Raw genomic sequence first — 23,515 nt, 5'->3', positions numbered from 1 at the left:
GGACGGACTGCACACTAAGTGGTTGAGAAGTGGATGCTCCTAGCGCGTGTATGCCTCAGGAATTATGGCCACGCGTCGTCTTCCCCTTTTTTTCACATTTTTTTTCATTTTCTATCCTTTTCTGATTTTTTCCCGCCAATTAGCAAGTTTTAAATCATGATTTGAAAGTTTTAAAATCTCGGGTTGAAAGTTTTCAAATCTTAAGTTGAAAGTTTTCTAAATTTTCAAATCTGGACTTGAAAGTTTTTGAATCTCGAGTTGAAAGTTTTCGAATCCGAGTTGAAAGTTTTCAAATCTGGGTTTAAAGTTTTTAATTTTGAGTTAAAAGTTTTCAAATTTAGGTTGAAAGTTCTTAAATCTGGGTTAAAAGTTTTAAATTTGAGTTCAAAGTTTTTCAAATTTCACATGAAAAGATGAAAGTTTTCAAAATCTCGGGGATCGTATTTCTACACTCATTGAAGCGCCGAATATAGTCCCGCAATAATTCGCCCGGGTTCTGGGTTAGAGCATGTAGGTCGTCCTCGATCGCGTGACGCTTGTGAATCCCTCGGAAGTTGGCGACGAATTGCTGCCATAAATCTTCCCATGAAGAGATTGAGTTTGGCGGGAGATGGACGAACCATGACCGGGCAGAGCCTTTCAGCGCGGCCGGCAAATAATTTGCCAGGTCGTTGTCGTCTGCGCCGGTGACATAGAGGACTGTGGAGTAGACTTGCAGAAATTCTTCTCGGTCTGTACTTCCATCATATTTCTCGATCGATCCAGGTCGGAACTTCTCGGGCCACCGCACGTTGCGAAGTGCGGGTGTGAATGCCCTGCATCCGTTGCCTGGGACAGGGCGTGGCCCACGACCGCGATGCCTTCGTGGAGGTCGATCCGAAGAGGACGATGAAGACGAAGAAGAGGGATCGCTTGGGTCAGGAGCCCGACTTCTCGAACGATGATCACGTCCACGATCTCGACTCGGATGAGGAGATTGGGAGTTTCGATCTCGTCGGTCGTCGTTATTCCTTTCTTGTCTCCGGGGACTGTTTTCCCGATCCCGGTCGTCGTCGTCGCATCGGTCGTCACGAGGTCGACGGTCGCGATTCCCGTTGGAGATGTTCCTTCGGCCATCGTCCCGCTCTCGTCGAAGCTGGGAGCGAGGACGATGCTGTCGGTGCGGATCGCCATCCTCACGACGAGGAGAACGATGTCGGCGGCGCTCGTTCTCGTTGCGTTCCCTCCTGTTACGCCGACGTCCGTTTAGATGTTCGCGAAGGTCGCCATCTTCATGGCGCGGTGGTGTAGGGTCACGTCTTGGAGGGGAGCGGTCGCCGGTACGCCTTCCGTCGGGGTTTTCATCCTCCGCATCTCCGGTAGGCCGCTCTCCGTCTCTGTTCGGCTCTGGGCCACCTGCGGCTTCAGCAAACACGGTGTGGAGGTTGGTCACGGTCTCCCGTAGTCGCTCTGTCCATCGGCTGGCATCTGGGTTTGTTACCGGATCAAAAGGGCTTTTCCTCAATATCACGTCCAGGTTCCATAACTGATGAGCTGGCGTTCTCACAGTGGCGGACGTGCTCGTCTCAGTGTTGTCGACCACGTTTACATCTCTAGGCGACTGCGAGGAGGACTCGTAGCCTTCTACGAGGTGTAACACGGATGGCTCGTTTGCGCCGACAAATCCCACAAACCGATCCGGGATCAGAGCTGCATCTGGTTCCTTGGCAACACACGGAGTTTGAACTCGTGGCTGCTGGACGCGATGATGCACTAGTTTGAGGGTCCTGAGGAAGATTCTGCAGTTGGTGAGATCATGCACTCTAGATCTGTGAATCAGGCAGTAGGTGGTACTCGTTGGTGAAGTGCGTTGTATCCCCCGTTCCCAACAGGCGTAGAGTTTAGCTTGCACGTGGAGTATCACCAGGCAGTCCTCAAGAGCATGCTTGGTTGTCTCATGTATGGGACACCAAGTTCTCGGTTTCAGGGTGGTTGTCCTTGTCGGCTTCGATTTTTCACACGGAGGGTGAAACTCAGCCGCTTGAGGGTTCGTCCCAGGTGTTGGGGCCGTCGATGTTCTGTTCTCCATCGGAGTGGGAGGAATTGTTGACGGGGCGTCGTTTCTCTCAGTCGTAGCCGTACCCTTCTTGTTCCCGATCACGATCGGGCCAGTCGAGATTGGTGTAACAGTGTAGACCGGAAAGACAATAGATCCGACTTGAGTCCATACCAGCGGTGTCGAGGTAGAAACTCCTTAATTGGCGCTGAGGCTGTTGTCGGGGAGTCTTGAAGTCATACTGGTGGTTCCTTGAGCACCAAGTCCCTCTACCTGGCATGCCACTGTCGACGAGTGATACTCGCGGACTGGAAGGATAGGGTATTGGGGTACGTTGGAACAAGGATCTACGTAGTACGACATCAAAACAGAAAAAAGACAAGGATTATACTGGTTCAGGCTCCTTATCAGGTAATAGCCCTAGTCCAGTTTATATGGGATTGATGATGATGAGAATAGATTACAAAGAGAGTAACCGAATTGGCGATGCTGATGAGACCGTAGTCGAGGAATTCGACGAGATCTCCCAGCGAGTTGGCTCCGTGGACTCCGGCTTCGTAAACTTTGGTGGGTCTGTTGGCGATGAGATGCGATGCCCTTTGCCTCTCCCTAGGGGTCCCTTTTATATCGTGGGATACCTTTACCCTCAAGTAAGACTTGGAGATATGTAAACCGACACGATATACTAGAGATTTTACCCTTTCCGAGTAGGACTTCTGCAATTCCTTAACTTCGTGGAGATATTTTCCATAATTTGAGGCGAATTCCTAACGATGTATACCGTATACGTGAAATTATACCTTATCGGTGTATTCCATAAGTCGTAGGATAGAAGGTATGCTTTATCCGTAACCCTGACAAATATTTATCTAAACTTGAATATAAAGCATTACTTTCAATCCTACTTATTTTAAATAATATTATGTAGTATCATAAAGATCGTAGAATCGGAATACTATCTAAAATTTCGTAGGATCGTGTGAAAATGAAAATTAAGATACTACGTAGGATCGACATAGTTTTGGTTTGATAAGATGATAGTATCGTACTACTCTGTTCCAAAGAAAGACAAACTCTGGCTAGGAATTTGGACACGCATATATTTATATTCGTAGCTAGGATTGGACTTTTTTTTTTGGATGGAGGGGGTATGATACTAGGATACGGATCGGGATACTGATAACCTACTTGTACCTACTATGTCTGTGTAATTAATTTTTTTCCCTTTTGTTTTACCATTTTTACGAATGTGGCTCCTGAGAAGTTTTGTCTTTTTCTGATTATCGGGCGAGCGAGCTTCGCCACTGCCAAGAATCAATCTACGGCCTCTCTCAAAGAATGGTAGGATCGTCCATGTTTTGACTTAAGAATTATGGACTCCATCGATTTCTGACAAGTTGAATTCGTCCTATATATGAGAGATTAGCTTTGTTGACAAATTCTAAGTCACTACAGAGATTAAGAACTGAACTCAACTACTGTCCGTCGAGCATAGAAGTTTTGTCTTAAATTGATAGTTTCCTTGAAAGCCATGTTCATGCAGGGCTGTATATTGGTGACTCAGTGAGTCATTGTCAAAGAGGTATATATAGGACCGAAAGTATTGCTGGTTCACCTGATCTCACGCTAATTCTCATTCCAATACTACTTTTCTCAATTCCTAAAAGTATAACAACAGAACAAGTCACCGATAATAGAGAATCAAAATGTCTTGTATCTAAGGACGGATCGGGAGTATTTCTCGTTCGAGTCAGGCCCGTTTAGTTATCAAAAAGTTTTTCCCAAAAATATCATATTGAATCTTTGGACACATACATGGAGCATTAAATGTAGACTAAAAAAACTAATTGCATAGTTAGGGAGGAAATCGCGAGACGAATCTTTTGAGCCTAATTAGTCCATGATTAGCCATAAGTGCTACAATAACCCACATATGCTAATGGTGGATTAATTAGGCTCAAAAGATTCGTCTCGCGGTTTTCAGGCGAGTTATGAAATTAGTTTTTTCATTCGTGTCCAAAAACTTCTTCTGACATCCGATCAAACGTCCGATGTGACAATCTAATGACAATTTTTGTTTGGCGAACAAGGCGCTTAGTCGTTCTAGAGGAGAGACAAGTAAGTGACATGACATTTCTGACCGTCGTTTTCTGTGGTTTGATTAGTTTTTTGCTTGGAGCACTGAGCCAACATGCCCCTTTTGGTGTATAAAAATGATATATATCGCGGTCTCTATTTTGTCTCCTAGGCACGATTGATATTTGGGCAAAGCTACTGTGCTCCAACTATAGTCCATCTAAAGTTGGTTTAGCTTCAATACCTTCACTCTTTATTTCCTTTCCTCAGTGAATTCTCGATCTGAAGTAAATTAAATAGAGTATTTCCTTGGCAATGATATCCTAACATTTCTAGAGATTGATTAAACACACACATTTGCATGAAAATCCTTTTTTCAAACGGACCCTTTTCATAATGTTTACACACACGCACGAGCCCACACACACTAGCATATTGACGTGCGTTGCAACGGGATTTTAATTAGTTAAATAAAATTATCCCTAACCTGTTATTATTATCTCTTAATTGATGTATATATTTGTTACTAACATGTGGACCTTTTAATTCCACACTATTCTTTTTTTTCCTTTCTATAGAAAGTAGAGAGTTGGTCCGAGTGGTTGATATGTGAGTCCCCTAGCCTCACATTTCATAGGAAGTGTGTGTGTGTATATATATATATATATATATATATATATATATATATATATCTTTTTTAATAGCACATGCTCTGCATATCATATTTTTTCATGGACAATTATTTTTTACAAAGATTATGGTAAATTTGCTGCCATTTATAAGGACAACTATGCTCTTTTTCTAAAAAGTTTTGGGGCAATTGCTTATTTGACCCCGTTTTAGACTGTAACTGCCAATTTAACCTTACTTTTTAGAGTTTGCTTATTTGACCCTCCTTTTCAAAAACGAAGCCCCTCTCTGACCCTATTCCGTTTAGGTGAGTTCACGGTGTTAAGTTAGGGGTAAATAGTCCATTTTGCCCTTGTATTTGATCCTATTATATCTTGTTTGACCCTATTATGTCATACCGTGTATATATTCGAATACTTTGACATATTTGTAATAATTTTTGCATAAGTTTCACAATGAAGACAAGTTTGACAGATTTGTCATAAATTTGCCAAATTTGAGCACTTTGCCTATACACTAGTAAGTGGTAACAACTACTAGTACTATCAAGTAGTACTGGAACAGTGGAGATCAGGATTACACTAGTAAATCAATCAGAGATGGCAACATTCAGGTTTAGTTTGATCAGATATCATGCCACCATGGTCAGATGAGATCAGATGCTGCCGGCGGCGCCGCCGCTGAGGATGTTGAGCGCGGCGACGGCGGCCTTCTGGAACCTCTCGCGGTCGTCGTCGAGCGCCCTGCCCTTGTTGGCGACGACCTCCTTGGCCCGCTCGATGTCCGCCTCGATCTCGCCGCCGCACTGCTCGATCTCCCCCGTCATCCGTGAGTGAATCATCTGCTCTGCAGCGTCTAATTTGGAATCAAGCAAGATAACGAGTTGCAATAAGCTCCACTGCGCGCAGCCGCCGCTGGGGATCCGCCGCCACCGCTCACTTCCTCCGCGAGCCGCCGCCGCTCCCTTCCTCCGCGAGCCGCCGCGCCGCCTACGCTCCCTTCACGGCCGGTCGCCGGCACGGATCCCGCCGCCACCGCTCCTTACCTTCATGGCTGGGCGCCGACGCGGATCCCACCGCCGCCGCCCTCTACCTCCACGAGCGGGTGCCGGCGGGGAGTCAGCTTTACGCTGCCACCGCCCCCTCAGCGCCGCCGACGGACCCGCAGACGCCGCCACCGTTTCGTCAAACGCCGCCGCCGCAAGCCCGAGCGCGCCGGTGGGGATCAGCTTCATGCCGCCGCTGCACCCGCCGCACCCGCAGACGCCGCCGCCGCACCGCCCGACGCCGTCGTTGCAAGCACGAGAGAGACAGAGAGTTGTTCGGATGGATAGGGTTTGGATGGATAGGGTTGTGAGGGAACTTTGGGAATTAAGAATAATAATCACATTTCTTTTTTAAAAAAATCAATCCTTAAGGGAGGAGTGAAAACAGGGTCAGACGGGAGCTTTCATTTTTGGAAAAGAGGGTTATAAGTAAACTCTAAAAAGTATAGTCAAATTAAAATTGGTAGTTACGGTCCAAAACAGGATCAAATAAACAATTGTGCCAAAAGTTTTAAACATGTACTCCCTCCATCCCAAAATATATAGGATTTTGGATTGATGCGGCACATCCTAGTGCTATGAATCTAAATATAGAGTATATTTAGATTTGTAGGACTAGAATGTGTCTCATTTATATAAAATTCATTATATTTTGGGGCGGATAGAGTAAAATAGTTTGTATGGAGGTAACAGCAGTGGCACTTCGGATTTGAGAGCGGAGAGGATGTGAAGAGAGGGGATGGAGCAGGGGAAATAAGAGTAATTTATTTGTTCTGCTGACATGTTGACCAACGTAATGATGCTAAATTGTTTGATGAAATGAAGATTTGAAATGCAAATCTGTGTCATAAGATTGAATATCATATCACTCTATGGAGCGGAAGAAAAGAAGTAAGAGTTGAAATACAAGTCTTCTTTTTGTTGTTCTTTTTGGGCCATTCAAATTAAGCCAATGTGTATTGGGAAGGAAGTGCCTAGAGCACCTCCAGTGAGGGGCTAAAATCGATTTCAATGAAAAAACTGAACCATGCACACTGTAGTAAGAGCAAGTTTAATAGTATAGCCAACTAATTACCAGCTCTAAATCATCTATGGCTAATTTAAATTTATACAATAGTTACCTATAAATATATACTACATTATTAATATTTGGTCCCACATATCATATACACATTGTGTCTTGGAGTCTGTGCTGTAGCTGGCTCACTACTACAAAATCAATTTTTCATGGCGTCAACCTTCCTTTTTCTCTAGCGGCCATAAGTGAAAACCACTAGCAAAAATTAAACAAGGGATGAGGTGCTAATGACCGCCAGCGAAAATTGATCTTAGCTAGCGGCCGGTTTAAGTGGACCTCTTGTAAAAATAGAAGTCTTTTTGCAAGCGGACCTCTTTAGTGACCGCCTGCAAAAATTGAATTTTCGCTGGCGGTTGCTAATGAGCTCCGACAGCAAAACGTACATCGAGAGCACCTGGCGTTATTAAAAATCCCCCATGGCCCCACCGCCCACCACCCACTGCATCCCTCTCCTCCATCTCCTCTCCTCCCCTCGACCCCTCCGATACCCGGTCGCCTCCCACTCCTCTCCTCTCCGGTGCTGGGAGACGGCGGCGCGGAGGCGTGCGAGCGATGGCAAGGCGCTCGGAAGACGGATCCGGCGACAGGGAGGAGCACGGGCGAAGCTCGTGGCGGCCGACCGCAAGGGGAGCAGCGACAAAGCTCGTGGTGCGGCGGCAAGGGGAGCTACGGCGACTCGGGCCACGGGAGGCGGATCTGGTGGCCCGGAAGTCGTGGGCGGTAGGCGACGGGGAGGGGACGGATCCGGCAGTGGGCGGTGAAGGAGAGGGCGGTCGCGGTGGAAGAGGTGGATTTGGCAGCGGGGAGCAGCGTGGTGGGCGGAGCCGTGGCAGAGAGGGGCGCATGCGGCGGATGCGCGGCTGGGAGGGGCGTGACCGACAGATCTACGGCCGGGAGGAGCACGAGCGGCGGGCGGCGAAGGAGAGGGGCAGTCGTGGTGGCTGCCACGACGACGACGGCCGGGCCCCGAAATTTCCAGTGGCTTCCTCTAATCCCCTCCCTTCTCTCAGATCCAACGTGTGGTGGCGGTACTCGGCCGGTCTCTCGACAACAGCGATGACGATCCAATCCAGTTAGTCCGATTAGTTTGAATTGTGATGTGGATTGATCCAGTTGAAAACCAGTGAATGGAAATTTATGGCTGTATAAATTGTGATGCAAATTGTGTTGATTTTTGGATTTGTTAACTGTGATGGATTTGTGGATTTGTTAACTGTGGTGGATTTGTTAACTGTGATGGATCTAAATTGTGGATTTGTGAATTTATGGTTGACGGAGGCAGGCGGAGCGGCTTCGCTATGTCATTTTTTTTAGCGCTGGTCAGGATTTTCGCTAGCGGACGTTACAACAGAGCCGCCATTGCAAATTCATTTTTCGTTGGCGGCTACCTTACGAAGACCGCCAGCGAAAATGGATCGACGCTGGCGGTTGGCAAATGCCAGCGAAAATACTATATTATCACTGGCCTTTGGTTTATGAGGGTGCTGTTGGCCGCATGTGAAAACCTATTTTGGCCGCTAGGAAAAATAATTTTTGTAGTAGTAGCTACAAATCTGTAGCATGTTGCTCATCTCTCTTTTCTTTCAACTCCTCAATATGTATTTATAGTTGGATTAGGCCATCCCTAACCCAGAAACTATCAACTAGTTTACATACTTGCCATATCATATAAACACTATGTATAGAAACTATGTATATAATGGATGGTGTCTTCAAATTAAATTATCATCCGATCACCTCCCTTCTCTCTCCTATCCACATATCATCTTGTTTTTATTCTTGGTTCTTATGTAGAGATGATTTCTTGCATGAGAAATGGTTCTTCATCTTTTTACCTATCTCCTCATTAACTCTCTTGCCACATACTCCGTCCGTGCTCGTAAAGGAAGTCGTTTTGGACAGCGACACGGTCTCCAAAACATAACTTTGACTTCTTGTTTTCATAAAAATATTTATTGAAAAGTGATATATGTATACTTTTATGAAAGTATTTTTCAAGACAAATCTATTCATATATTTTTTACATTTTCAAACTCAACAACTAGAGAGTTATTAATGATTTATATTTCCAATGTTTGACTTAAACATTGTCCTAAACGATTTCCTTTGCAATTACGGAGGAAGTAGAATTTTTACTTATGTGACAATGCATTTAATGCTATGAAAACTATGTCACATGGAGAGTTGGGGATGGCCTTATAGTATGCTGTCGTACGTACCTGCTCTAACAACACAAACAAATAAAAATATATTTATTGACTTCTGGGTCACCAGATAGAGGGATAGTTTTTTTGATGGGTCTCACAAAATCGATTCTCACGCTGTAATAATCGAACCAAAATTTTATTCGTTTTGTGTACTGCACTAACCGAACCAACACTACGGGGCATTTTGGATTGATACCAAAATGTATCTTCCCAATTTTTCCTAATAAATGATAAATGTGTTTGTTTGGATTGAGGTCATCCAATTGCAGTGCCCATATTTTATTTGGCCAAATTTTAAAAGTTTTTTCACTACAGTATCAAAATTTAACTTGATATCGATCCCAATCCAAATATGAGTTAGATAAATTTACCTTACCAAATTATTGGTAATGCAAAGTTTACCTAAATTTAGAATTACCAATGAATTGATAGGGTAGGAATCCAAACATGTCCAACATGTACCCTTAGTAGTTAGTTTGATGGACATGTCATTCTCTCTTCTAAAGCAATACCAAGGCTTCCATCCGTTCTAAAAGAAACCAACCTCATATGGGATGTGACACATCCTATTACGATAAATCTGTACACAAATATATCATATCATATTTTAACGAGATTGGTTTATTTTGGTGCAGGAAGTAATGCTCTAACACAACCATCGAGGGACGTACGGATAATATTATCCGTGTATGCCTTCTGGCCTAGTATTGCTGATCGAAACTGAATAGCTGATGGAAAGGGACAGCATCTTCAGATAGTGCTTTGCAATTCCGGAAGGAATCAAAAGAAGCTGAAGCGGAAGGGATGAGCCTAAAATATTCCAAACACAAGATTACTAGATATAGTAGTATGTTTTTTTCTCCCTGTTTGTCGTCGTTGCCGACATCAACTACATGCATTCAAACCCTTTGCCAAGCCATTGACCTGACAATTTAGAACGCACGCATAGAGCTAGTAGAAATAATTAATTTACAGGTTAGCATGGATGGGCAAGTGAGTAAAACAGAGCAGGTCGTTGCAGTGCATGGCGAGTCCTCCATTATAGTATTAAAAAAAGACTAAGCAAGAATTAATTAATCTCATTATCAATTTTCGACAAGAAAATTTTCATGCGGCCGGCGTCTGGAGAAAGAGAGATCGAGGAGACCTCATTGACAGCGAAAGGCATATATTACTACATTAATATGCATGATATGGATATGGATGGATGGATGTTTCGTGGAGAGATCGGTGGAGTTGCCGGCAAACGGGGGGCGTAGATCGGGCTTGTCTGGCGGCCGGACAAAGCTAATTAGAGAGAACCCAACCAAAAAACCCAGACCGACCGCTTCAAAGCAGACGACTTTGCGACCCCGTCTGTGTGGATGGCTTTTGCTCGCTCTCGCTCACTGTACTCGGTCAGTTTGGGCGCGAGTCAATGGCAAACTCGATCACCACCGCCACCACGTCGTCCTCGCCGTACGTCGCCCTCCACCACGCACCCTCACCCGATCACACTGCCGATCGATCGAACGTGCACAGCGACATGTGCTGTTCGCTTGTGCGCGCGCGCGCGCGTTGCCCGCATCGGCCGGTGTGTTCTCTGCGACAGCGGCGCGCGCGCGGTGATCGATCTGCCGGCGACTTGGAAGAAATTTATCTGTACGTGGACGTGACATGATTGCGTCGATGGCGCCACACACAGGAAACCCGGGTACACGGCGCGTGGGCGCGGGCGTACGCCGTTCGTCGTCGTGTCTGCACGACCAGGTGTGAGTGAGTGAGCGCGCGCGCCGCGAATCGCGTGTTGGCAACTACTACGACGTACGTACGCGCGACATTGATTTCTGCCGGACTTTTCAATGGCATGTTGGCATGTAGAAGTAGAACGTTTCTCGATCGATCATGGGGGCTCACTCGCGGCCGGTAGTCCGGTCCTCGAGTATGGTGGTATTCAGTAGTGCTGCGAATGGCCGGCCGGGAACTCATGGGAAATTAGAGGTCCATACAGGGTACAGGTGGTGGTGGTCTAGTTGACTGGTCCTTGTGTTTTTGCGTATATATCTGGACATTAATTCATCGCATAATTTCATTCATTCGTGTCTACAATTCGTACCTTGCCGCGCAGGGCGTGTACGGAGCACGGTATAGAGCTACTAGAAAGAAAGAATGGGCAACAGATTTTTTGTTTTTTCTCTACAACAGAAGATAACGTATAATTTAACAAGGAAATATTGTTGATTTAAGCACAAATATTTTAAGAGAATTAAAATATTTAAGAATTGGTCTAATTTGAATTAAGTTTTATTCGATGAAAACAATATATAATTGGATTGGCACTTAAAATTTATTTTCCTATGATTATTATTTTGTTTCTACAAACATTGTTGTATATGAGAAATTAATGTTCAAATTAATTTAGGGGGTGTTTGGTTGTCAGCCACAGTTTATCATGTCTAAGGCTAATTAAGTTCACGCGCACATTTTCCACGCTGCTAAATAGTGCATTTTTTGCGAAAGAAAATCCATACAATAGTTGCTTCGGAAAATATACTAATCCATTTTCCAAATATTTTTAAGCTAATTCTAAATTAATCATACACTAATGTGTCGTTCCGTTTTACGTGCACAGGGGATTAGTTCCCAACCACCTTGTTAGAACGCATGTTAAGGTTATACAAGTTTGATAAACTTGGTAGTTATTTGGTTGCTACCATAGATTCCATTCTAACTAATTGGGTCTCACGCATTAATGACTCACAAAAGTCTAATAAGATTTTATTAAGTTTGCTAATATGTACAAAAGAATTTTATCACCTCAATTTAGTATACAAGTATGGTAACTTTTATTTGCAAATAATAATAAAGTATAGCTAACGACCAAACAACCTCTTCCCTTATTAGAGACCTTATATTTGACCATGCGTCATATAATAGGACAAAGAAGTAGAAATGGAGAGGGGATATGTACTGGGCCGAAGTTCCAAAATCACTCATGATTACTGAGCAGTTTCATTGTGCACATATTGGTTTACAAAATAGCTTTTTATACAAATACAAATTATAAAACCCTAAAATTGACCAAATTAGAAAAATCGTAGATCATATCTCTCCGTTTGAAAATATAAGGTATACTTGTGGTAGCAAATGCTCTATTAGGATATCATTTATGTGATACAAAATCGTAAGTTGTAAATAAACTACATCCTAATAGAGAGTACTATGCTCCTCCGTTCTTTCTTATAAGACATTTTAACTTTTTCATATTAAAACATTTTTAAATGTGTTCATCTAACTAATTTTATTAAATCTAAAATTAAATATATTTTAATAGTATCTTTATTTCTTTTAGGAAATATTTTGATAGAAGTTTGACTAGAAAAATATTCAAAGTGTCTTGTAATATGAAATGGAGATAGCAATTGTTAAAATTTATTTATAGAAACAAGATACACCCTTTATATTACTCCTTCCGTTTCACAATGTAAGTAATTTTAGCATTTCCATATTCATATTAATGCTAATGAATCTAGACATATATATATCTATCTAGATTCATTAATATCAATATGAATGTGAGAAATGTTAAAATGGTGAAACAGAGGAAGTAGTAATATATAAGACAGTATCAAATCAAACTATGATAGTTGAGAGTATCCCTCCGAACAAGTCCGCGTGGTCTTTGAGCCTTTTGTCCATTTTCTCCCTCCCACCACCGGGCCATTTCTCCCCATCCAGGCCCATCTTCTCTTCTCTCCTAGTATCTTCTTTTCTTTTTGGAAAAAGTTCACTTAAGGTCCTTCATCTGGTCGTCGAGTTTTAAAATCATCCTTGAACCTTCGAATACCTCTTGTAAATTAAACCAGGTTACGTTAGGTTCCAAGACAACATTGCTCACTGGTTTAGCTGACGTGGCGCTAAAAGCAAAAATAAAATGTTAAAATTCACATGGGGCCCGTATGTCAGTGAAGCTTTAGCCGGTTGGCTTCAGCGGACGAACTCCTGCACGCGCATCGGCCTGGAGCGCCCTGAGGACTGCGGTCACCGTCGTTCCCAGGCCGCTCGACCGCCGGCGGCGATGGTCATTGAGGTGGGCGAGGAGGCGGGCACTACGGCGGAATCGTTTCGGGAGCAGAACCGCCGGCGGCGAACAGTTCGACGCCTACTTCCCCGTCGCCATCCGCATCCGCCGCGCCGACGCCACCGATGCCGACGCGACGACGCCGACACCGTCCCCGCCGCCTGCATGCGTCGCCCCTACATCAAGTGCAACAGCTGCGACGTGCGACCGCGCCCTCGACGACTGGCTCCGCGACGATTTCCCCGACCGCCTCCGCCAACTCTACTACTACAAGGTGCTCGGCCCCTAGCCTTTTTTTCTCGCCGCTCCTCTACGTCCAGGTACACACCTCCATCCATCAACCATTCAACCATCACTTCATCAGTTCGTTCAACACATATGTTTTTGATGCGTTAATTAAACAACTCAACAAAAATAATCCGCGTGTGAAAATTGAAAATTAAACTGCTGATTAGTTGATAGTTGCAGAGTCTATTGGGATTCTTGGATTGATTGTTCACAATTTAGTGCAAATCTGAGTAGCTAGCTATGCAAGCTTGTGTGATATGTCGCAGGTGCTCTACGTCGCCTGAAGCGGCTCACTCTACCACTCTACCAGGACGTGGACCACGAGCTCCCCACACCACTGCCCGGCCACCACCGCCGCCGTCCGCCACATCAACTACGACGGGCACTGCCACCCGGTGCACGTCTTGCCGAGCACGCCGCTGCAATAGTGATTCGCGGAGTCGCTCGACAGCGAGGATAACCGTAAGGAGGAGGAGACATGTGTCCCATTGCAATTTTTTTATTTTTAACCCAACCATCACAAACAGGGCGGAGCCACCGCACGGCTTGCACGGGCAGCCGTTCGGGCTCGCCGGCAAATACACCATTGAATTTTTAATGTTTTAAAAGGATTAAAGTTATAAATATTGTAGCAAATACTATACATATTTAAATTTGCTCGGGCTTGAAAATTTTACTAGCTCCACCACTTATCACTAACATGTTGGTCTCACGTGTTTTCCTGATTTTAAGTGCCACGTCAACGCTATATAGGCGTCACATCAGCCAAAACCACCGTCCAACCGTTTTGGACCTTATTTGCACTAGTTTTGTAAGCTGAGGACGTGTCATATCTTGTAGTCAGTTTAAGAATGAATTTTAGACTCGGCAACAAATTAAAAGACCTAAAGTGAATTTCATATGTTGGCAAGTCAAGGCCTGAACCCCGAAGACATAAAAGGATGGAGGAAAAAGTACACCTAAGGTCACCAAGTTACAAAATCGTCCCCCAACCGCATATCGGGCATCCCTCAACTAACAAAACCGTTCACTTGAGGTCCTTTAGTGGTTTTGACTCCGATTTTGTCTCTGACGTGGCGCCTGAGTCAGCGTGGGACCCACGTGGGCCCCACAGCCACATCAGCCTCCTCTCTCTTTTCCACTCTTCTCTCCCTTCCTTAGCTTTCTCTCTCTCCATTCTCTATGGTGATGGCGGCTACGGGCGACGCGGCAAAGGTGGGGGAAGGAACTGCGGGCGGGCGGTGGGAAAGGGCGGCGCGCGGGCGGCGGCGGGGGGAGGAGCAGTGCGCGGGCTCCCCCGCTGGCCGCCGCCCACGAGGCCTACGAGGCGGTGGCGGGGGAAGGAGCTACGGGCGGCGGGGGAGGGGTGGTGCATGGCCGACAGAGGAGCGCGCGGGCAGTGGGGGGAGGAGCTGTGGGCGGGTGACGAGGGAGGGTGGCTGTCACGCCCAGAAATTCACGAACCAGAATTTCTAAGCTGAATGTGCATTAAACCCCTGTCCAGGACTAGCCAGGATACACAAACGACAATTGTTGACATACAGATCCACGTCTTACAAAAATATAAAAGATTACAAACGCAGTGGAAAAGACAAAACGAGCTAGCCTTGGAAGCTTGACTTCAGCAGCGGGCGACTCCACTCCACAGGCAAACCTTGACGGCAGTGACGAAACCAACCTCTCTGAGACGGCTCCAACTGAGAAGAACTTCAACTCTGGTGTGGGGGAAAAGAGAGCAAGACTGAGTACTACCCACTGTACTCAGCAAGTCATACCGGAAGAGGAGGTATGATGCAGGATATAACCAAAGGAGGCTAGGGGTTCTTTTGCATAAAACTAGCATTTAAAAGCAGTAGTTGAAAGCAGTAAAACAGCTGTAGTAATTAATCAATATTAACCAATCACTGTCCAACGCTACACCACGTTGCAACAGGCCCAACCAACCACCTGAATTACACCAGTTCATTAAGCTAAACTAGGGGTGATACTAATCACGGTGAATCTGGTTGATCGCCCATAACCGCGGGCACGGCTATTCGAATAGTTTTACTCTGGCCAGAGGTGTACAATTGTACCCACAAGACACGATTCCACACATGTCACCATGCCCCGAAGTATCACCATGATACTGCAAAGGGGGAAATCGTGACAAGACCCTCCGCATAACCCTCTCCTAACTATCCACACCACGCTAAGGTTTCACCCCCACCCCTCAAAAGGCAGTGGGTGGTCCCCTCTTGCGCCGCGGTGAATCCGGCAGCTGGACAACCGGACACCCCGGCCGACCCAACTCCATCACGCCCACCCTCGCCACCGGTGCCTAGGAAAGGGTCGAGCTATACCTCAGATCAAGCAGTTACCCACTCCCGCTTGTGGTAAGCACGGTAAATCTCCTAGGGTTTCCCGTGAACCGGTCCTTAACTGCCATGGGTGCGACCAGCAAAACCATGCACCCACAGCCCACCATTCAGTGTATTTTAATTAACTAACACCATTGCGGTGGCACCAATCCAAAACTATGCTCATAGTCAAAGTCTATGTAATAATGTGATCCCCATTTGTGTACTAGTTGAGCTAAGCATGGCTAAGCATTTCCTAAACCAACATCTAATCATTTTGATACCCAAGTTATCAATGGCATAAGGTAAACAATAAATGGCTGAGTAATAGGACCCATCCCACATGACATTGTAAAAGAATGCAACATTTAATAGAAATGCGGGATATTTGTAAATTGGGTACAATATGATCAATTGTAATGCATGACTTGCCTTGCTCTCGCACTAATGAGACCTCAGCAACGTCTTTGAGAAACCGTGGATCGACGAAACGGCCGAAATCTACGCGACAAACAAAGCACACAAGCAAAACATGCTATAAGACTACTGAAACAGGAAACAAAACAATTTTTAATGGATTCTTTGCATTTTTATGAATTTACTGAGACTTGAATGGACTTAAACGGAGCTCGGATGAATTACTTATGAATTTTAGAAGATAAACTGTGTTTTTACTAATAAAGAAAAAGTCCTTAATCAATTTATTGCACAATAATACTCAGGGCTGACGTCAGCCAAGGGGGGGCGGCGCCGGCAAGTGGGCCCCACAGGTCAGCGGCTCCAAAGGGGGGAAGGTGGCGCCTGGCGGGTGGGCCCCACCAGGCGGTGGCTCAAAGGGGAGGCGAGGAAGGCGCCGGCCGGGCTCGGCTCGGCCTCAAGGCCGACCGACCGACCAAGGCGAGGCGGCGGCGAGTAGGGATGGCAATTGTGCCCGTTTGCCCGTTTACCCGCGGGTAAAAACCCTATTAGGGTTGGGTTTGTTCTCCATTTTATACCCATGGGTATCTTATTAGGTCAAAAGCTATGCCCGATGGGTAAATGGGCACGGGTATGGGTAATCACTACCCATGCCCGCTTTGCCCGTTTACCCGCGAAATCTAACTTACATGTAGGCTAGGAGCAAAATCCACTAGAATACATAAGCCCCGTTCTTTGTTTTCTACGGTTTCCCTTTTATTTCCCTTATTATTTCTCTCCTCTTACTCTATCGCCGCCAGAGGAGAGACACGACACCGAGGCGGAGAATATTTGATGTTTTAAGTTCGATTCGAACTTAGTAGCTTGTAGACTTTTTGTTCCACTGCTTTTGTTGTGGCGGGTAAACGGGCACGCCCGCGGGCATAAGGCGCCCGCGGGCAATGGGCATGGGCAACCATCCTTACCCGTCATGTAGTAATGGGTATACCCACGGGCACAAATAATCTCACAGGCATGGGTATGGGTAGGCACTACCCGTGCCCATCGCGCCCGATTGCCATCCCTAGCGGCGAGGCACGACCACCGACGGCGGTGACCGGCGGTGCGGGAAGCAGCGGCGATGGCCAAAAGGCGGCGGCGCATGGCCGGAGCAGCGGCGTGGCCGGCGCTCGCGGGAAGGTGAGGAAAGAAGGGGGAGGGAGGACTCACCGGCGACACGGCGGCCGGAGCGGAAGACGAAGGCGGCGACGACGACCCGACGAGAGGAAGGGCGGACGAGCGGTGGCGACACCTAGAGGAGGGGAGGAGAGGAGTTAGGGATGGAGAGGACGACCGTGACGACCAAAGTGGCCGGCCGGAGACGGAGGGGAATGGATAGCTCACCGGCTCGCGAGGGAGATGGGGTTCCGGTGGGGTTCCGGCGACGCGAGGCGGTGGCCGAGATGGCCCACACGGCGGCGGAGCTAGCGGTGGCGGCGGCTTGGCGCGACGGCGGCCCTAGCGGCGACGGCACGCGGCCGGAGATGGGCGGCAGCGGCGGAGCTCGGCGAGCGCGGCGCGACGGTGGTAGAGGGCGTGGGAGAGGACGGTGAATGGGGGAAACGAGAGATAGAGCTCGAGTGAGGGTTTTTATGGGCGAGGGAGGGGCGGACGTGGCCGGGGAGTTGGCTGATTTGGCCGGCGACGACGTGGAGAGGTGGAGGAGAGAGAGAGGGTGTTGGGGGATTTCAAATCCCCCACCACTTGCGGGCGCGCGCGCGTGGGAGATGCGGGGGAGAGGGCGGCGACGTGGGCGCGAGGTGCGGGCGCGGAGTGGAGCGGAGAAGGCGGCGGCGCGGGCGGTTGGAGCTCCGACTCCAACGACCGGAGGTAGGGGATGACTGATAGGTGGACCCCACCTGTCGGCGCCCGAAAGAGAAAGGGAGGGAGGGAGGACTTCGGGGAGGGGAAGGGAGGAGCGGGCCGAAAGGAGGAAAAGGATTTTCCTGGGATTAAATATTGCACTTTGGTGATTTTTAATTGGTTAAAATTATTTCCAAGGCTCTGAAAATTCCACTAAAAATCCTGTTAATGTATTGTGACATGTGAAACTCAAGAAAAATCCCACATTGCCAATTCCAATTATTAAATGCCTTTATTAATTAGGGAGTTAGCTCTAGGTTAATTAAGATAATTTCTTCGGACGATTTATTTAACAAAATTTTAAAGCAAGGAAAAAAAAAGGGGGAAACTTCAGGGCGTGACAGTGGCGCGTGGGAGACGGGGAGGAGCGGTGTGTGGGCTCTCCCGCCGCCCACGAGGAGCCGCGCTGTCGGCAACTCCCACTCTCAGATCCCTCTCGCGCGCTCTCTCTCTCTCTCTCACCAGGGACGCTATTGGCGTCGCGGTGACGCGGTGGCGCCAGGATCGAGATTGGGATCGACCTCCGCGCCGCGCTACGGTTGGGGGGCAACCTCCTCTTCACGCTCTTTGTGGCGGGCGTCATCGCCTTCACCCTCCTTGCTATGGTCCACAACCCTGATGACCCACTACTCCAACTCCTCCGATGTCGCAGGCGCGGAGGCTACCAAGGCGGTCCCGTTCATCAAGCTCGACGACGTGGCGACCAAGGAGGAGTCGGGGTCAGGGGCGGCGGTGGTGTAGGCCATGACCATTGACACAGAGGCCAGCTCGGACGTGGGTGCAATGGCGGAGGTGGCAGCGGCGGCGACAGAGGAGAACCCCATCATCGAGGCGGTCTCCTGCGACACGGTGGTGCCTACTTCGTCGCCTGTCTCCTGATTCCTGAACACGACAGCCGTGGCGGCGGTAGCGTCGAGGTTGACAGCCGCCTACTGCATGGTGTTCAGTGACGCCGAGCTGATACCGACGGCTGCGACGACGGCGGCTGTGTTGCAGCAGGCGCCGCTCCTGGATGACATCAAGATGCTGCTCGACAACTACTAGCCTGCGGCGGCGGTGGCGGTCGCCGAGAACGGGATTAGGCTGCTTCCTCGACGACGATGACACTCTGGGCCTAACACCACACGCTGAGAAAAGTGAGAGAGAGAGAGATGAAGGGAGAGAAGTGAGGAAAAAGAGAGGAGGCTGATGTGGCTGTGGGGCCCACATGAGTCCCACACTGACTCAACCGCCATGTCAGACAAAACTAGAGTCAAAACCACTGAAGGACCTGAAGTGAACGGTTTTGTTAGTTGAGGGACGCCCGGTATCTAGTTTTGTGGTTAGGGGAACGATTTTGTAACTCGGCGACAAGTTGAGGGACCTTCGGTGTACTTTTTCCAACGGATGGACCCTAGAATGGCTCCGAAGTGAACGGGTCAAGCCTAGCCAACATAAGTACATAACAGGCCATTCATGCTTAGGCGTATATGCGGATTCGGCCTGCATGCCCAATATTCTTGGGAAAAAGTGCACCGAAGGTCCCTTAACTTATCAGCGGGATTCAAAAACGTGCTCCGACCGCAAAACCAGATATGCGGGGTCCCTCAACTATACAAAACCGGTCACCCGAGATCCTTCAGCAATTTTGATCCTGGTTTTAGTCTACGTAGCAGCTGAGTCAGCGTAGACCCCACGTAGGCCCCACGTGTCAGCCAACCACTCTCTCTCTCCCCTCCTCTCCCATCTCTCTCTCACTTATCTCCTCTCGGGCAAGCTGGGGCGGGTGGGGAGGAGGTCGCTAGCGCGGCCGGCGACGCGGCAGCAGCAGCACGAGGCGACGTGGTCGGCGACAAGGCGGCGGGAGCCGGGGCGGCGCCGCATCCACGACCGCCTGCCGCTGGTCTCCCGCCGTCACTCGGAACTCCGACGTCGGAAAATTCTGACGACGCCCGCTAGCTAGTCTGACCACCATGAGCAGACTCCCTCGGGATTCCACGAGGTAGCGAGCAAGGACCTGCTCCTCCTCCTCGTCACGGCGCCGGCACCGGCGGCGCGTGCATCACGCTCCAGTACGTCTCCAACGTCATCATCCACAACATCCACATCCACGATTGCGTCCCCGCCGGCAACGCGAATGTGCGCGCCTTGCTGACGCACTACGGGTGGTGCACCCGCTCCGACGGCGACGGCATCTCGCTCTACTCGGCGCGCGACGTGTGGGTGGACCACTGCGCGCTGTCGCGGTGCGCCGACGGGCTCATCGACGCCCTCATGGGGTCGACGGCGATCATTGTGTCGAATAGCTACTTCTCGCACCACAACGAGGTGATGCTGTTGGGGCACAGCGACGAGTACCTGCCAGACTCGGCGATGCAGGTGACCATCGCGTTCAACCACTTCGGGATCCAGCTCGTGCAGCGGATGCCACTGTTTGCCAATGTTTGCCATGTTCTTGGCTTGTTTGCCGATGTAGGTAAATAAGTGACGCCATTGTTTGCCGTGTTCTTGGCTTGTTTTGCTAGTGAGTTGTGACAGCAGAAGAGGGGAAAAAATGTTTTTTTTTTGTGTGTGTTGGATTGGATTTCGTCTGTTTGTTTCTCATTTTGTTTCCCACCGCCACGTCGCTGGCCGCGTCGCCTCGTGCTCCCGCTGCCGCCGTGCCGGCCGCGTCGCCTTGTGCTGCCGCCGCCTCGCCTCGTGCTCCCATCGCCGTGGCTTCGCTGGCTGCATCGCCTCGTGCTCCCGCCGCCGCCGGCCGTCCTTCTGACCTCCTCCCCACCCGCCCCGGCTTGCTCGAGAGGAGAGAAGTGAGAGAGATAGGAGAGAAGAGGGGAGAGAGAGTGGTTGGCTGACACGTGGGGCCCACATGGGTCCCACACTGACTTAGCTGCCACGTAGAACAAAACTGGGATCAAAACCGCCGAAGGATCCCGGGTGACTGGTTTTGTATAATTAAGGGACCCCATATATCTGGTTTTGCGGTTCGAGGACGTTTTTTATCTCGCTGATAAGTTGAGGGACCTATGCTGCACTTTTTCCATATTCTTCTGTGCGGTAGCGGCCGGTCGAGGAAGAGCTGCCGAACGAGAAAGGCCAGAACAGCAGAATCCAAACCCTCAAGAAAAGTGGGCGGCCTGCTGGTTTGCGGGCTAAACATCTGTCTCTGTCTGGGATAAAAAAGTCTATTTATATCCCTTACCCATGGGTCAAATTTGATTCGCACTAACTACCGTAAAACCGGGTCCAGAACATCTTCAATTTTTTAAACCAATGCAAATCAGTTCCCTTGGTGATTTTGGACTGGTTTCAGCTGACGTGGCACATACTAACCTTGCTGAGTTATCTTCATTAGACATGGCGCTTATGTGTAATTAGCCAGTAAAAAATATAATTAAATATGTAATGAGATGCACGTGTCAGTGATAACTCTATCATAAAAAATAAAAAAAACTACTGGATCCACCTGCCAGCCACATAGAAAAAAAATAAAAAACCTCAATCTATTATCTTCCTCACTCTCTCTCTATTCCCCTCCTCCACACCCAGCACATCCGGTGATCTGTGGGACGGCAACGGAACAGAGAACGACGCATTGAGACGGAAGCCACTAGCGATTGGCTTGGGCATCTTCTCTCGGTCTCGTTCCACGACAAGTCGAGAATACTGCACTACCTTATACCTTGTTTGGTTCACGGTACTAATCTATTAGTCCCTCTATACTAGTCCTTAAGAATTCAAATAGAGGTAACTAAAAGGGACTAAAAGTATATATTAGGACTAAAATCCATCCATTAGTCCCTCTTAGAGAACTTATAGGGACCAAAGTGGCAGCTTCTCTCTTCTCTTCCTAGGTCCACGTGCCTTTAGTCCCTTTTAGTCCTTGGATCCAAACAGTAGGGGACTAAAGTTTTTAGTCCGGGGACTAAATGATCCAAACAAGGCCTGGGTTCTATGGGCTTGTAAGCTTATTTGGCTCTTTACCCTATCAATTCATTAGTAGTGTCAAAATCTAGGTAAATTTTGGCACTATCAAAATATTGGTAGGGTAAATTTGTTTAGTTAACATTTGGATAAAGCCAAATTCTTATGGTAGATATGATCAAATAGGAGAGGGGCACTGTCAAATATTTGGTCTCAATCAAAACTAGCACACATCTGTACCTAATAAAAAATACGTAACGCTTTCGGCGAAAATTTTCGTCCGTCATCCATCGCACATGGAATCAGCTTCGTTAATCAATTATTTTTTGGCAGTAATCATATTCGTTTCCTAATCTAAAAAGCCAGGCCCACCATCAAGCTCAAATAGAAACTGTAAGGGCGCAAAATCAAGGATAAATCTAATCATAAGTAAACAAATAAGAAGATAAGAGATAAGATTTAAATGTTACCGTGTGATCAGTGGTAACAAACTAATAATTCTATCCGGATTGCCCCCGAGCTCCAGCAGTGCAAATAAAAAGGTGAAAAGGTGTTGAGAAGAGATAACCAACCAAAAGCAAGACCAGACATCGGCTTCAATGGCTTCATCTCAGTCAGAGAATTAATTTTCGTAATTGAAAGATGATTGTTTATTAGATCTTGTATTAGAACTCCAACATTGTGGTATCGGAGCTTAAATTTAGCCTACTTCCTTATTCACATCATCCCTGTGATTAGAAGCCATCGGTGCCATCTTGGTTCGACATGAACAATTTTGAGTCAAATAAGTTTATTCTAATCTGTTTAGATTCTTATCTTTACTGCTTAGTGAAGATTAGCTATTGTTCATGTTCAATTAAAGTTAATAAGATTGAGTTTGGGTTCATGATGCACTGCTATGTTTAGACTTATTTTAAGTTTAAGTTTTATGTCCAATTAAGCTTCACTTAGCAGTATAATTAAGAAATTAAGGGTAGGGAAGAATGAGATAAATCGGTTTCAATTTTCCCGAAATCCCCAAATTGAAAAGAACACTAAGCCTCAAAATCCAAATCAAATCCAAATCCAAATCAAATTAAGAAAATTAAGTCCGAGTTTGGATTCTTACCGGATTTGGAGCCCTAATTCTACCGGGAAACCCCACCGCTATGTGGGTCTCACCGGGAAGCGGGACCGCTGCCCTTCACCTCCTCGCGATCACGTTGGACTCCCTGTGCGCGTGCCATCTAGGTGTTCCTCCATTGTCCCTCACCGGGGACATCAAGCGTTGGCTTAGTGCCGCCTTCTGGCTCCGTCCCCCCCCCCCCCCCCCCGGGCGACCAAGCCCGAGTGTTCTCGGCGCCCGTCGCCACTTGCACGCCCGCTTCGTCAGACTGCCGACGCCATGGCTTGGCTTGGCGCCGACCTCGGGCGGGCCTCCCAGCCGGCGAAGCCAGAGCCGCGTGCGTGCTTCACCACGACGGACCGTCGTCACCACCATCGCTGCCGTCCACTCCCTCGTGTCGCCTGAGATTAGATCCGGGAGAGTAAGGGAG

At 47.8% G+C, this 23,515-nt stretch overlaps 1 protein-coding gene across 1 annotated transcript; it reads left to right on the top strand.

Annotated features, from left to right (window-relative positions):
* Positions 1-18,695: 18,695 nt before the first annotated feature.
* LOC127774177 (probable pectate lyase 12) lies at positions 18,696-20,540 on the top strand. The gene is made up of 2 exons (XM_052300454.1): positions 18,696-18,796; positions 20,063-20,540. The coding sequence occupies exons 1-2, from the start codon at positions 18,696-18,698 to the stop codon at positions 20,538-20,540; spliced, it is 579 nt and encodes a 192-aa protein (XP_052156414.1).
* Positions 20,541-23,515: the final 2,975 nt, after the last annotated feature.

This window comes from Oryza glaberrima, chromosome 5, assembly GCF_000147395.1.
Source record: "Oryza glaberrima chromosome 5, OglaRS2, whole genome shotgun sequence".
Lineage (NCBI taxonomy): Eukaryota > Viridiplantae > Streptophyta > Magnoliopsida > Poales > Poaceae > Oryza > Oryza glaberrima.
This window is presented reverse-complemented; position numbering and strand designations above follow the sequence as displayed.